General features: G+C 37.5%; 1 protein-coding gene across 2 annotated transcripts; it reads right to left on the reverse strand.

The window, feature by feature from the left end:
• Window positions 1-6: 6 nt before the first annotated feature.
• Window positions 7-10,325, reverse strand: LOC116122078 (E3 ubiquitin-protein ligase UPL3-like). 2 transcript variants are annotated; one of them, XM_031407994.1, is made up of 18 exons: window positions 10,183-10,320; window positions 9,120-10,086; window positions 8,720-8,830; window positions 8,490-8,606; window positions 8,225-8,395; window positions 7,986-8,147; window positions 6,729-6,977; window positions 6,523-6,644; window positions 5,014-6,439; window positions 4,481-4,576; window positions 1,921-3,480; window positions 1,581-1,805; window positions 1,397-1,501; window positions 964-1,044; window positions 795-863; window positions 574-702; window positions 322-444; window positions 7-220 (listed from the first exon to the last, which is right to left on the reverse strand). In XM_031407994.1, exons 2-18 carry the CDS (start codon window positions 9,999-10,001, stop codon window positions 155-157), a joined length of 5,694 nt encoding a protein of 1,897 aa, XP_031263854.1. In that variant the 5' UTR covers window positions 10,002-10,086; window positions 10,183-10,320; the 3' UTR covers window positions 7-154. The 2 variants fall into 2 exon arrangements, with proteins under 2 accessions (XP_031263854.1, XP_031263853.1); XM_031407993.1 differs by having other exon boundaries at window positions 9,120-10,325.
• Window positions 10,326-13,585: the final 3,260 nt, after the last annotated feature.

Here is a 13,585-nt window from a genome sequence, read left to right on the forward strand (position 1 = left end):
GCAAACATATTATAAGGGCAGTGAAAAGAAGCCATTATTTGACCAAATAGGATTTCTACTTTTGAAGATGAATAATCCCCAGGGAAGAAAATTGACCCTGACATTGTTCTGATGTTTATAATATACAAAAGCTCGATTGGTTAGTTTCAACAACTCATGATAAATCAAAAGATCCCTGCCCTTCACTGATTGCATATAGCAGTTTCTTGTACATAATTTCCTGTTCAGAAGAAAAGCAATTAAGGATGTTTCATTAGTAGCTGAATAAGCTTGACATCAGATATATAATTAACTGTTTTATTCATTTGCCAAATGCTGTACCTTGGTAGAGTACGGAGGAAGCTTCAGGTAATTAGCACATGTCATCACACTTGGCAAATCCTCATCTGCTGATTCCAATGCCCCAGTTCCATTAGTCACTGCATTACTTGCAGTTGACGAATGCTGCACCGAAACATGCAAGAAAGCACATATTCAATACCACGTGGGGGCCAAATGATTGAATAAGACATTATGTATTTTTGAACTTCTAAAACGAGATGTGACTGTAAAAATAAAAAATCATAGTGCTACCTTTCTCACTATTGTCAGCTTTGGATTAAGCACCGCCAGGCCACCTGGTGGAAGCCTAGGTGCACCAGTAACAAACTGACAGAAGGCCCGCTGCTGATCCGGTGTGAACTCCCCCATGATCTCTAGTAACTGAAGACATCAAAAACAAAACACCATATTGTTAACTAAAAATGAATCATTGTCTCAATGAACAAAATATTAAACATAGAAAAGGAGCATACGTTAACAATTGCAGTGCTCTTGGCAGTGTACCCATGATCGAATTTTATATGCTCAACAAGCGTATCAGCCTGCACAAATTTAAAGTCGGTTTATAACCATAATCTTTACATAGTGCAGTTCCACTAAGTTAGTGTAATTTGCAGCAGCGGCATAATTTATAATAAGTACCTCCCACAACTCTCTACGGCCACAAAGCAGATGGTCCAACTCATGAGGCGTAAATATTTGCAGTGATGAGATGTCAAAAACCTGCTTATTTCATGCAGCAGGTCAGTAAATTCTGAAGCTGGTGTACAGCAAAACAAGACAAGTATACCATTTCAATAAACAGGGAGGCAAATCCTCACTTAATACTAACAACAATTTGATACTGTGTTTTTGAAAAGATAAATCAATCGAGTAAAATAAATTACAATATTGGCACATATCCATACCAAGACTAAAAGATTTGAAAAATAAAACAATGCAGGTGGTAGTAGTTAGAAGTACATCAAGCAAAAATGTCCCGTTAAGTAAAATGAAATAATAGGAAGTTTCAAGGTAACATCAAATCAGCAGCTGTTAACATGATTACAAAAAACATAAGAAATTAAGGAGAGACCTGATTGAAGCCTGCTCTAAATGCTTCCATTTGCCGCATAATTCCAGTCTTCACAGTTGCATCAACTACGAGGGATATGTACTCCTCTAAGTTATTGATGTCAACCTAAAGTAATTTAGCAAACGTCAGAAACATATACAGAACTAAATGACAAAAATGGCACGCAAAAATAAAGATACAGTACGTTTTCATCAACTGGTTTCAAAATGTAGTCTGGATACCCAGGAACAGTAAAATCCAAGTAGAGATCCTCAATTGGGGTCCCACGGAATCGTAAGTCAGAAATTGCATCACGATTATCACAACTTGCTGATTCTAAATATTGTTTCCGACAAACAATGACATGCAACTCTTGCAAAATCTTCCCAAACTCAGAATCAAAAGAAAGAATATCATGCAAATCAAGGTCCTGCAATGGATTAGAGTTTATCATCAGAATATCATCAGAAAGAAACCTATGAATATAGCTTATCACTGAGAGAAGTCAACATAATCGCACACTCAATCAGTTCACAACAACTTACTTGACCAAGCACAAGTTTATAAAATGCTGTTGACAATGGCAGATCTAAAAGCCTCCCATCTTGAAGAGCTTTAGCCGTCACACGCCCAACCAACCGGAAGTACTCAATGACTTTAGAAAACTGGCTACCTTCAGAAGTATCAACATTTGGAGGCCAAGGTCGAGGGAACAACCCTAGTGGAGCTTGAACTAGATCTCCTGTTACATTATTGGATTTGCCATTTTTGTCTTCCCCCCCATCAATTTCCATAGATGGTTTCTCTGATGAAGAATTTGACCTCCACATTCCAAGTCCAACTTTCTGGAGATCACGACTTAGAAGTGTATAAAACTCAAGGGTGGGACCCAAACCTGTGCCAACTTCCCCAAAATATTCTACTTCAAGGACAGCCTTTTGGCTCGAATACATCTCCATTACTTTTGCAGCAGAATCCAAAATACGATTCCGAGAGACACGAACTTTCTGGCGTTCTAATCTCCCAACTCTCACCTCTCTTTCATTTACTGATCCATGACCATCAGCACCCTGCTGCTGCTGAAGACGATATAAAGCACGAGATAACCCAAAAGCAGTTGAATAGAAGTACTGACGCCGGATCTCAAACGGAAACAAGAACGGGCATGCTTTTGTCAACTGATAACACCACGAGGGAAGACTACCACTGCACAAAGCAAGGGCGTCTTGAATTTGTCGAGCTAATTTAGGAGTGAGTTTACTGTTTACAAAATCCTCTGAAGGTACCCTAGCACCAGTTGCACTCTGTTCATCTAGACTCGATATTTTCCCCTCAGCATAACTATCAGAAACCATCTGGGCTCTCAAACGAGGTGCAAGCTGGTTCAAACCCTCTAGTACACGCAACAATGCCAGTATATTATATGTAGGATTAGATTTCTCCAAATCACAAGGAAGTTCCCCTTGCAAGATGCTGTCTAAAAGTGACATACGATGGGATTGGGCATCAGAGTTGGAATTGGAAGCAGAACCAGATTTTGTAGATTTTGATGGACCGGTAGAACTTGATCCTCCAATGGACATCCTATCAGCTTGGCTGTCTGCTCTCTGGTATGTCATAGTGTAAATATCACTCCACAGTCTGCTTCCATCACTTGATATGAAGTCACTGCCACCATACCTCTCATCATCATCCTCATCCAGAACAAGCTGACGTTGAATGGCCTGATAAATAGTCAAATGCCTGTTAAGCTGTTTACCACCAGCAGTGAATATCAACTTTGGAGGCTCATTGGAACTGCCAAACAGAGGACGTCCATGTCGATCTCTGCCTCCCCTTACACCTCTGCCATTAGCAGAACCAAGCCCAGCCATAGCAGCAGCAGCAAACGACATTGCACCCCTTGAACCGTAAGAATTGCCACTCCTAAAGTCAGCAGAATCAGAACCCCTGATTGTAGCAGCTCTACTACTAGATCCAGAAGCTGGGTTAGTCTGACTATCACTAGCTGCTGAAGCAATGGCACTATCCTCAGCCAAATCACCCAATTTTACGTCATGTACTTTATCAGGCATGCAAAGAGGAAGAGAATCATCTTTCAGCACCTGAAAGAAAGCAATGTCCCCAATAGGAAAATTATGGTCATGAAATCAAAAATGAAAACAATTGTAGTTTTACCACTAAATTGAAAAGGCAATAATGCATCTCCTTTTTCCTGATAAGCAACAGTCCATCTTTTATTTTTTGTAAAAATTGGAAACATGTTACCAACAATAATCAAAAACTGCAGAACACAACTACTAACGCAACAAACAGCCAAGATATCATTATCCAAATAGATAATACATTCCAATCCTTTCCTCTAGAGGGAATAACTAGAGTGAAAAAGTGTATAACGGTTTCTCCTCTCTATCTTTACCTCATATTAAAAGCAAGATCAGAAACCAATAAAATTGTCCAGCCAATATCAACTTTGTGACAAATCATATTGTGTCAGCATATACCTTTTGACAATAAAAGTAGAATTATTAACATTACTAGGAGGGGGCACCGCAAGATTCCCTACAGAACTTGAAAAATCATATACTCATACGAATGTGAAAATACATCCAGACAAACCCATGACATACTACTTTCATTTCAATTACTATCAAATTCTATTCCCCTTTAGTTTCATTATTTTCAGAAAGTTCGAGCAATATGCTTGTAAATCATCATTTGGGTAACTTCTTCCAAAAGCTCTCACAGGCCTTGATCCTGCAGCCACTTTTGGATAAGTCCAAACTGACCATCCAAAAGCATTTGCTCATTATCCTCATTTTTCCCACTACAAATGTATAATCAAACCCCTTCTAAGAATTAATTCAAAAATAGGCAGAAAGTTCACCCACAAATATGGATCTGCTTTGCTTTGCCAATATCATTGCAGGTTTAATAACTTTTTACCTACTCCATCTATTCCTTTATAGGTCAGTCCTCTGATTATATCAAGAAATTCAAACACTTTATTTATAATAAAACAAGAATCACTAAGCAGAAGGAAAAAGAAATTTGCAGTCTACTGTTTCAAGAAATGAAGGGATTAATGAAATCAAATTAGCTTACATCTTCATGATCGTCATCATCATCATCAGAGATATCCTCATCTTCAATCACCAATGCATCATCAATCTCCACTGGAGATATATCCAATTCCTCATCCTAGAAAATAAAAAGTTATTAGTAAGATTGGTGAAATCAAAAAGCAGCTGAGAATATTGAGACAATAGTTGTATATATAATATTTATTGCCCAATTAAAATGGAAGTCCATTAACAAAAGTAACAGGGGTTCAATAACAAAAATAACTCATACTTACACTCAAGGATCACAGAATTTTCACAAGCATTTTATGAATTAATATACTAAAGGAAAAGAAACATAAAGCTTTTTAGCACCTTCTTATGTGATAACACAAAAAAAAAAAAAAAAAAAAAAATCACCACAATTTTTTTACTGCTATAATGAAATGAAAACACACATTATAAGTCACCTTTACAAACTAGCCCCTGACACTAGGAGTGAAAATCACAACTATTATTATTTTGATGGTTTGGATTATGAGAATCAAACCACAAACACTGGAGTATACAGCTTACCTCAGAACTTGTATCTGCATTCACTTGCTTCAATTGTGCATCTTTGTCTAGAGCCGCTCTTCTGCGAGCAGCATTTCTTGTTTGAGGTCCTCTTGCCTCCTCCTGAGCAGACTTCAAAACAGCTTTACCCTTCCCCTTTGATGAGCTTGAGCCCTTCTCTTGGGAAGGTTCTTTTTTAGCAGCATCTCCGATATTAACAGATAATCTGGATCTTGAAGAATGACGACGAGCTGCAGGAGCTGAGGTAGAAGGGGACGAAGCACCAGCTCCAGTAGGTGTGGTCCCAGACTCTGAATTCCCTACAGATGCCGTAGGCTTTTGGCCAGATTCACCTCGCTGAACTCGAGGCCAAAGAAATTCTTCAACAGCTGCTAAACTTGCTAATGGATCAATCAGTACAACATTAGAAGAATAATCACGGAGAGATTTTTCTCCTTGAGCTCGACAGAGGCGCAACTTAAAAGGCTGAGATAATGCACTCAGTCCAGAAGAGAGACGAGCACTTCCACCAGATGACCTAGATGAATGGCTCAGCACAACAGGAAAACGCTCTAGTGAGGACAAAGCGTTTTGGAGCTTCTGAACTAAGACAGTCAAAGGAGCCACACTTCCCGCATCCACACTAGATGGGAGTGAAACAGAAAGAAATGACTTAAATCTTTTAAGAGCTTGTTGGCGAAGCTTGAGCAAATTGGCTTCTGAAATTCTTTCCTTAGAGAAATAACCACAAGAAAAATAATTCAACAAAGCTGCAACAACACCACTGCCAATAAACTCAAAAGTGGATACACCGTCCCCTTTGCTCAGTTCAGTTAACATCTCAGATATCACCCCAATCAAAAACTCTTCCTTACTCGCAGATATATCAGCTATGCGGGACCCAGATGCTTTAGATTTTCCCTTTGCTTTAGTCCTTTGGTCATCAACACCAACATTCAACTTCAAACAAAGATTCTTCAGATGTAAAAGATGATCTGTAACTCCAGCTTCAGCAGCACCAGGATCTGCAGGAAAGTACTTGTCCTTGAATGCTTTAGCACTTGCACTGACTGCAGTTCGGAGATTAGAATTCACCGTCGGAATTTCTACTGAACTTGGGGGTGAACCAACATTTAGTGAGACAGTATTCTTTGATTCTTCTGAATAATTTCCTTCAGGATTTGAGTTACCACCGCGTCGTCTATAACGCCTAGAACGTGATGATGTACCAGATACAGAATCATTGTCCTTATCACCAGGAGATGCTTGGGCAGGAACAGTATTTGGATTACCAACTAAAATAAGTTGATCTACAGCATGAACCACACCTTCTCTGACAAACATCTTGGAGAATGTACCAGGAAGCTTTTCCATAAGAATCTCAGCAATTTGGAGGGCAGGAACCAAGACATGTGGATCTTTCCATGCCAAAACACCAGCTAAAAAGCTATAGGTTCAAACAATTAAATAGATAAGAGTCCTCCTCAAGTGAGCGTCTCAACCAATTGTATTGAAATGAACAGTGCATACCTTGATACGTTTGTCACACTTAACAGAGACTGAATCATCTCCGCACTGCTGAAGAACATCAATTTCCCAATAACAGAAAGACATTTGTGGCGAACCGGACTGTTAACACTGGAACCATAGATCTGCTCAACATGTAAACACGGGTGAAAAATATACAAACTAAAACAAGTAAAAGACATATAAAGCCATTCCCACAGAAAAACTACCTGTATTAGAACAGGAAGAAGATCCATTCCGAACTGCTGCAGAAGTTCAGGCTGATCATTTAGTAATTTCTCTCGAGCAGAAACCTCAGGAGCACTTACATTTGTATCATCCTGTTTCCCAGAACTACTGGCGGGAGACTTCCTCACCACAGGACCTTTCATAAATATATTGGAGCTGGCTGGGAGGGTAATAGTTCCTGGTGGCAACGGGGGGAGGAGCTCATTTGCCAGGTTGACTATCTCGAAAATCTACACAGTAAAATAGAAGTTCAACTTATTAAATGTGCAAGTGAAAAGAAAAGCATGCCATGGGGATTTACTATAAGGTCTCTCAGGTGCCCCCAATAATGCATATGAGGGTTTGGTGGCAAAGGAATAAAATTGAAAAGCATGGCCACTGCACATGTTTGAGTGTCTTTCAAAGAAAGCAAAGGCTTTTGGAGTGAAGTAAAACCTGAACATCATATAGATCAGGTTTTAGAGATCTATACCAGTGTGATCTCTGAATGTAATGCTTCTTCCCTCCTTTCCTCTTTTTACGTATATAAAAGAGTTAGAAAAGTGGGAGCATTTTTTTTTTCTACGGACATCCTGTGTATGAGGGTTGCATCCCCTGAACATTTTAGTGCATGCTATTGCACATATTGAAAATAATAGTAATGCTCTTCAAATTCTTGACTATATTAAACACCAGTTACCATGAAAACCATAACCTAATTGTGTTTTAAAGATGAATTTATTACTCATCTTGAAAACTATAAACAAGAAAATCCATTTCTTATTTTCAAGCCACAAAACAAATTCAAACCTAGTTATCTATTTACAGCCCGATTAAACAAGAAATCAACTGATATTTTTCATAAGTACCAAGAAAAAGAATCTCAACCAAGGCTCACAGAATTACATAGTAAATGAGACCTTGCTCCCGTGAGATCCACAAGTTATATATCATGCAGCTACATACTTGTAGTTAAGTAAAATATAGAAGAAGTCCGTAATTTGGGTTTCCTAGGAACCAAACATGTTGAAAAATTAACAATAAACTAGCAGGAAAAAATATTTGGACCATATAAATCAAATACACATGCAGAAAATAACATTTTACTATAACTTCTTTCAACTTTCTGGAGAATCACATGGAATATATTCAGAACAAACTAAAAACCCAGAAACTAGAAATAGTTGCATCTACCAAGACAGAAAAAACGTGCTACATTGTTCACATAGACCAGAAATGGTCAAAGAAACAGTAACTACCTGATCTGATGGTCTACTCAAAGCGGGTGGAACAGATGTATTAGCAGAAACACCAGACCCTGATAGTATATCTTTCAGAATTCCACTGATCCCAAGGAGGAGCAAAGTTTTGGCACAAAGAGGCGATCCACTAGCACAAGTGGACAGCAATCGGATTAAACCCTGCATTCCTAAAAATTAGAATCACTACTTCAATATATTAAAAAGAATCAAGATATGACAGCAGAATTCAAATTTACCGTATAGGTCGGTGTGCTAAGAGATGCCTGCCCACCTCCAGAATTACTGGTTGAAATGAGAGAGGCAGCTTGTGTAACCAGTCCATGATTACATAGTTCATCTAACTTGTCCGGAGATGACGCGAATGCTTCAGCAATTCGAGTTAAACAAACAGAAGCATGTTCCAACACCTAAAAACACAACAAATCAGAAATGATGAATATAAGGTAACTGAATTGAATGGGAATATGCTGCTCTAATGAAACCATAAACCGATGGCTTTACCTTTGAATCATGGTACTGAAGAAGGTTTGTCAACAGGGGAACAGCTTCCATCACAAAGTCAGCAGCATCAGAAGGGAGTTTCTTGCACATATTTGCAGCAGTGGACAATGCTACCCTCTGAAACATAACATTAAATTAAAAAAAAAACTCAACTGTAGGTATCGAGGAGAGCAGAATAGAATCCTTCTCCATCAACAATTTAAAGATCAAAATCAAATTAAATTAGTTACCTGAACTCCTGTGGAGAAGAAATCCAGGTACGAAAGAACCGCCATTAGAGCACCTGCTCTCAAACAGGCAGTTGGGTGCTCCTGCGATATCTTCTTTAAAGCTTGCAGAGACTACATATACAACAACCACCATCAATAAATATCAAAACCCAATAATCAAACAAATGCTTAAAAACTTCAATGTGGAAGAAAATACAAGAATCCCAACTACAATAATAACACAACTCCACATGCTACAAGCAAAACAACACCGTTGCATAGTCAACATTTGTTAGAATTCCAAAAATTCGCTTATTTTCTACTCATTGAATTACATGAAAATGTATAGCAATAGGGATAACTAAACCAACAAAAGCAGTCCATTATCTAGGCCGGCAATATAACAATATAATAAACTAACCTGTTCAGCCAAGTCCATGTACTCAATTGTTAGCAACCGAGCTACGAAACACGTAACCGCCCCATAATGCACGACAGCGGCACAAGAAGATGGCAATACATCACACAAATGTGTAAGAGCCCTAGCCGCAAGCAACATAATATCAGGATTACTCTCATGATTCAGCAACCCAACCAGCACCGGCACAAATGAATCCACTGAGAAAGTACTCAAACTCTCCTCCGTTCCAATAGACAACATCTCGCAAAGTTGCGTTAACGCTTCCACTTGCTTCCCCTCCTCGCCGTCCGCCCTCAGCCCCGATAAAATCTTCTTCAATCTACCGCTCTGATGGGATGACGACGCCGACCCCATGGCTGATGACGGCAAAAGATCATCCAATCCAGCTCCGAGCTTCCTCAACAGTCCTTGCAAGGCACTGCTAGCTGAGGTCAGATTTTGATGCAAAATTCCAACTCCACCCTCGCTGTCATTGTCATCGTCGTCCATACCCGTATCCATATTCAAACCAAGTGCCCGACCCGTGTTGGCCAAATCCGAATTGTTATTATTGTTATTGCTGTTATTATTATTGTGTTCTTTTTCTTTACCTTTGTCGGCGGAATTGTCGGCGTTGGATGAGGAGATTTTGGCGCGGCGAGTGTGGCGAGAACCGGAGGATTCAGAGGTGGGGTCCATGGGGAGAGCGCGTGAGTGACGTGAGCGCGTGGTGGCAGAAGACGATGAGGCAGGGGCGGTTGTTGTTGTCGTCGTCGTCGAGGTAGTGGGAGCTACACGAGGTCGTTTATTGGCGTGAGAACGAGTGGTAGGCCCAGAAGAAGATGACGAAATCGAAGGGGCAGTTGAGGAGGCCTCCGCCCGCTTCCGGCTCCGAGTTTCCATACAAAAACCACTCCAAAATCGGAACGGCTTCGCTCGCTCGAAACCACGAGCGAAGCGATCAGACGGTTCCCGATCCGATTCCCACCTGCATCTCACCGCACCAGATCAAAACCCTAGATTCAGACAGACCAAAAAAGAAGTCTAGAAATCGGCGAAATTGAGTGAAGGATCAGGGAATTACGAATGGTGGATTGAAGAAATGATGGGATTGAAGTGAGAATTTTGTGCAAAAGAGAGAAAGAGAAGAGAATAGAGAGAAACCCTAGAGAGTGAGGGGCGGGGAAGGGTATATAATAGAGTAAAGAGGTGAAAGCGAATGAATTTTGATATTTATAAGAAATTGTGATGATGAAATATCAAATAATAAAAAGAGAGAGAGAGAGAGAGGAACATTAGAAAATATGGTGAGCTTGCATGGCGGTGAGTACTGCTCAGTTTGGTACTTGTGCCTCTCTCTCTCTCTCTCCCTGTGCTTGCTAATTCTCTACTTAATTTTACTTTAAAATTATTTTAATTTCCTGCACGTTTTTAAAATAAACATTTTTTTTTAAATTATATTTTATGGTCCGTTTTAATTTTAATATTTCAAGTTCATTGGATTGTTTTAAAGCAATGAATCATAAAGGAGATTAATGAAATATAATTCGTAATAAAATATGTGTAAGCATAATTCTCCACTTTACAAAAGCACATAGCATAAATAGAAGAATATAATAGAGATCATAATATGCTTTAATGAAATATTAATAAATATAAAATTGGGTGGTTGAATTTTAGCACTAATTTATAAAGTTGGGAGTCCCAATCAATTGAGTTGAACAAATCAAATAGAAGGGAGAAAACAGAAAAAGAATTTTAGCACTAATTCATTATTTGATGATTTTTATAATATTATTTTGAAAAAAAAAAGAATAAAATTGGAGTATCTTCCAGAGAAATGTAATTATTAATGTCTTATGAGATGAATAAAGTAGAATAAGATTTTGAGAATATTGAAACAAATGTAAACCCTTTTGTTTTAATATTATATCCTTGTCATATTCTACTATTATATCCTAAAAATTCAAAAATGTATTTGTTCCAATATTCTCAAAATCTTATTTTACTTTATTCATCTCATAAAATATTAATAATTACTTTTTTTGTAAAGATAATCTAATTTTATTTTTTTTCCAAAATACTATTCTAAAAATTATCAAATAATGAACCAAATGAAGTATGCAATTTTTAGTTTTTAAGATATAATAATATAATAGGGTGGAGATATAATGTTGAAATAAACTGGCCTTAATTATTAGAAGGAAATAAAATAAATTGTACTTCAAGGGGAAATTGGAGTTTGGTTGGTTTAGTTTCGGAATTGGTGAAGCAGAAGAGGGAGGAAATGTTATAGTTCACGTGTTTGAGAAAGTCCATGGAAGGAAGGGGCGTGGAAATGTGGATGTATTTTTTGTTAGCGAAAGGCCCAATCCATTTCATTAGCAGATTGGATACTGCTGTTCTCAGAATATATTTCTCATTGGACTTCTTGTATCATACCATAAGAAAGAGAATGTAATTTTTTTTTTTTTTTTTTTGATAATTGGACTGTTGGGAGTGTCTAGACTAGCTTACAAACACTTAAGCTAATCTCTTTAATTCTCGAGAGTCAAGTAAGTCACAAATATAATAGATGATCACTTTTGAGGGTTAGGTAAGTTATAAATGTGATAAGTGATTACTTTGTGAGACTCGAATACAAGACTTTTAGATAATACACCTAAAAGGCTAAAGTATTGTCGTCTGATCATAAGACTAGTGGATAAAAGGAAGTAATTTTAAGTCCTCATCTAATCATTATCTCTTACTTTTAAATGATTTTCCTTTTTGTTTTGATAATTTTAGCCTTAATTAAAATTATTATAAATAACATAATAATTTATAAATACACTCCTACTTTATTTACTTTTAAATGATTTTTCTTTTCTTTGTTATACAAACCCTTCCTCTAAATGGTCTAAATCTTTTAAACATTTTATTTTTTACTTCAACTATTTATTTTTTTTGATGATATTATTTGACTAAAGCTACGAAGAAAATAACAACACAACAAAATAAATTTGAATCTAAAGAAGAAAAAGTAAGTTTCAAATTTTTTAATTGGGAAAAAAGGTATAAACAAAAAACTTAACTAAGAAATTAGGGAAAATGGTGTAAACGAAAACCCAAATTATGTATGAAATTTGGATAAAAGGTTAACAAGGGTTATCTTCGGTATTAAATGGGGTTTACTTTTCTAGGGGAAATATTTTAGCCTCGTAAAATTAATCTATACCCCCTATTGTTAAATACGCTTAAAAAAGCGTATTTAACAATAGGGGGTATAGATTAATTTTACGAGGCTAAAATATTTCCCCTAGAAAAGTGATATTTACATTTACATTTTGGGGCCGTTTGGATCAAGTTGAAATGTTTTAATGGGGGTAATATTTGTTTAATTGAGTAGATAACCGTGTTTTGGTAGTTTTGTACAAAAATATTATCGGAAAATAAGATGACAAACAGTGCCAAAAAGGGGGTAAATTGTCGGGAATAATATTACTTGGGGGGGCTGTTATTAAAACATTCCTCCAGTAATCATAATTTATGTCCAATCTTGCCCCTAAACAGTGGATTATGTGGACGAAAATATCCTTTGGTTTTTTAATAATTACAAAATAGCCAATTTGCACAAATAGACGTAGTTGTCCTCAGTTTTTTCATTTTCTGGACGAAACTGTCCTGGTTTTTATCATTTTTTTCATAAATGCCACGAAGATTGGTGTACCCATATTATCCTCACATATTTGCTTTTTGTGACCAATATGCCCTTGAACTTCATTAAAACTACATTATAAAAAGAAAAAAAAAATTCAGAACTATACAACAATGATTTCCTTCTGCGCTAAAACTTTTTCGCCGCCGCTGGAGTCTTCTTCTTGTCGATCTCGTTCGCCAATTCGTCAGTCCGATCGCCATTTCCGGTAAGTCTTTTGCCCTATTTCCTTTGTATGTTGCGTGATTTGTTTGGATTGCAATTTGAAATCCTAACTTCTTCATTTTGCCTCTGTCATTGGTCCACCATCTCCGCCACAGCAACGTCAGGTCTTCGTCGCCATCTGTTTGCTCCCCATAACACTCCAATCGCTGTTTTCGGTAAGTTTGTCGCCTCCTTATAGTTTAGGAAGATTATTAAATTGAGAGAGTTGGTTTGTTTTGCTTTAGAGAGGGTAATATTGTCGTGGAATAACCGATTTGATGCTGAAATTACATGAAAATTGTTCGAAATGGCAATAGGGTTTAAAGTTTAATGTCGTGATTTGCTGCATTGGAGTTAGGGTTCCTTTGTTTTTTTCTATTTAAGGTTTGGTTGGGTGTGTTCTTTTTTATGTGTCTTAGGGCTAAAATTGCTGAAATTGCTGAAATTGTGTGTATGAACTGCATTTTGGGTTACTGTTATGGTTGCAATGTGATTTGTTTGGATTGCAATTTCAAACCCTAACTTCTCCATTTTGCCTCTATCGTTGGTCCATCATCTACGCCGCAGCAACCTCTGCTCTTTGTCA

Source organism: Pistacia vera, unplaced genomic scaffold (genome assembly GCF_008641045.1).
Source record: "Pistacia vera cultivar Batoury unplaced genomic scaffold, PisVer_v2 Contig1310, whole genome shotgun sequence".
NCBI classification, from domain to species: domain Eukaryota; kingdom Viridiplantae; phylum Streptophyta; class Magnoliopsida; order Sapindales; family Anacardiaceae; genus Pistacia; species Pistacia vera.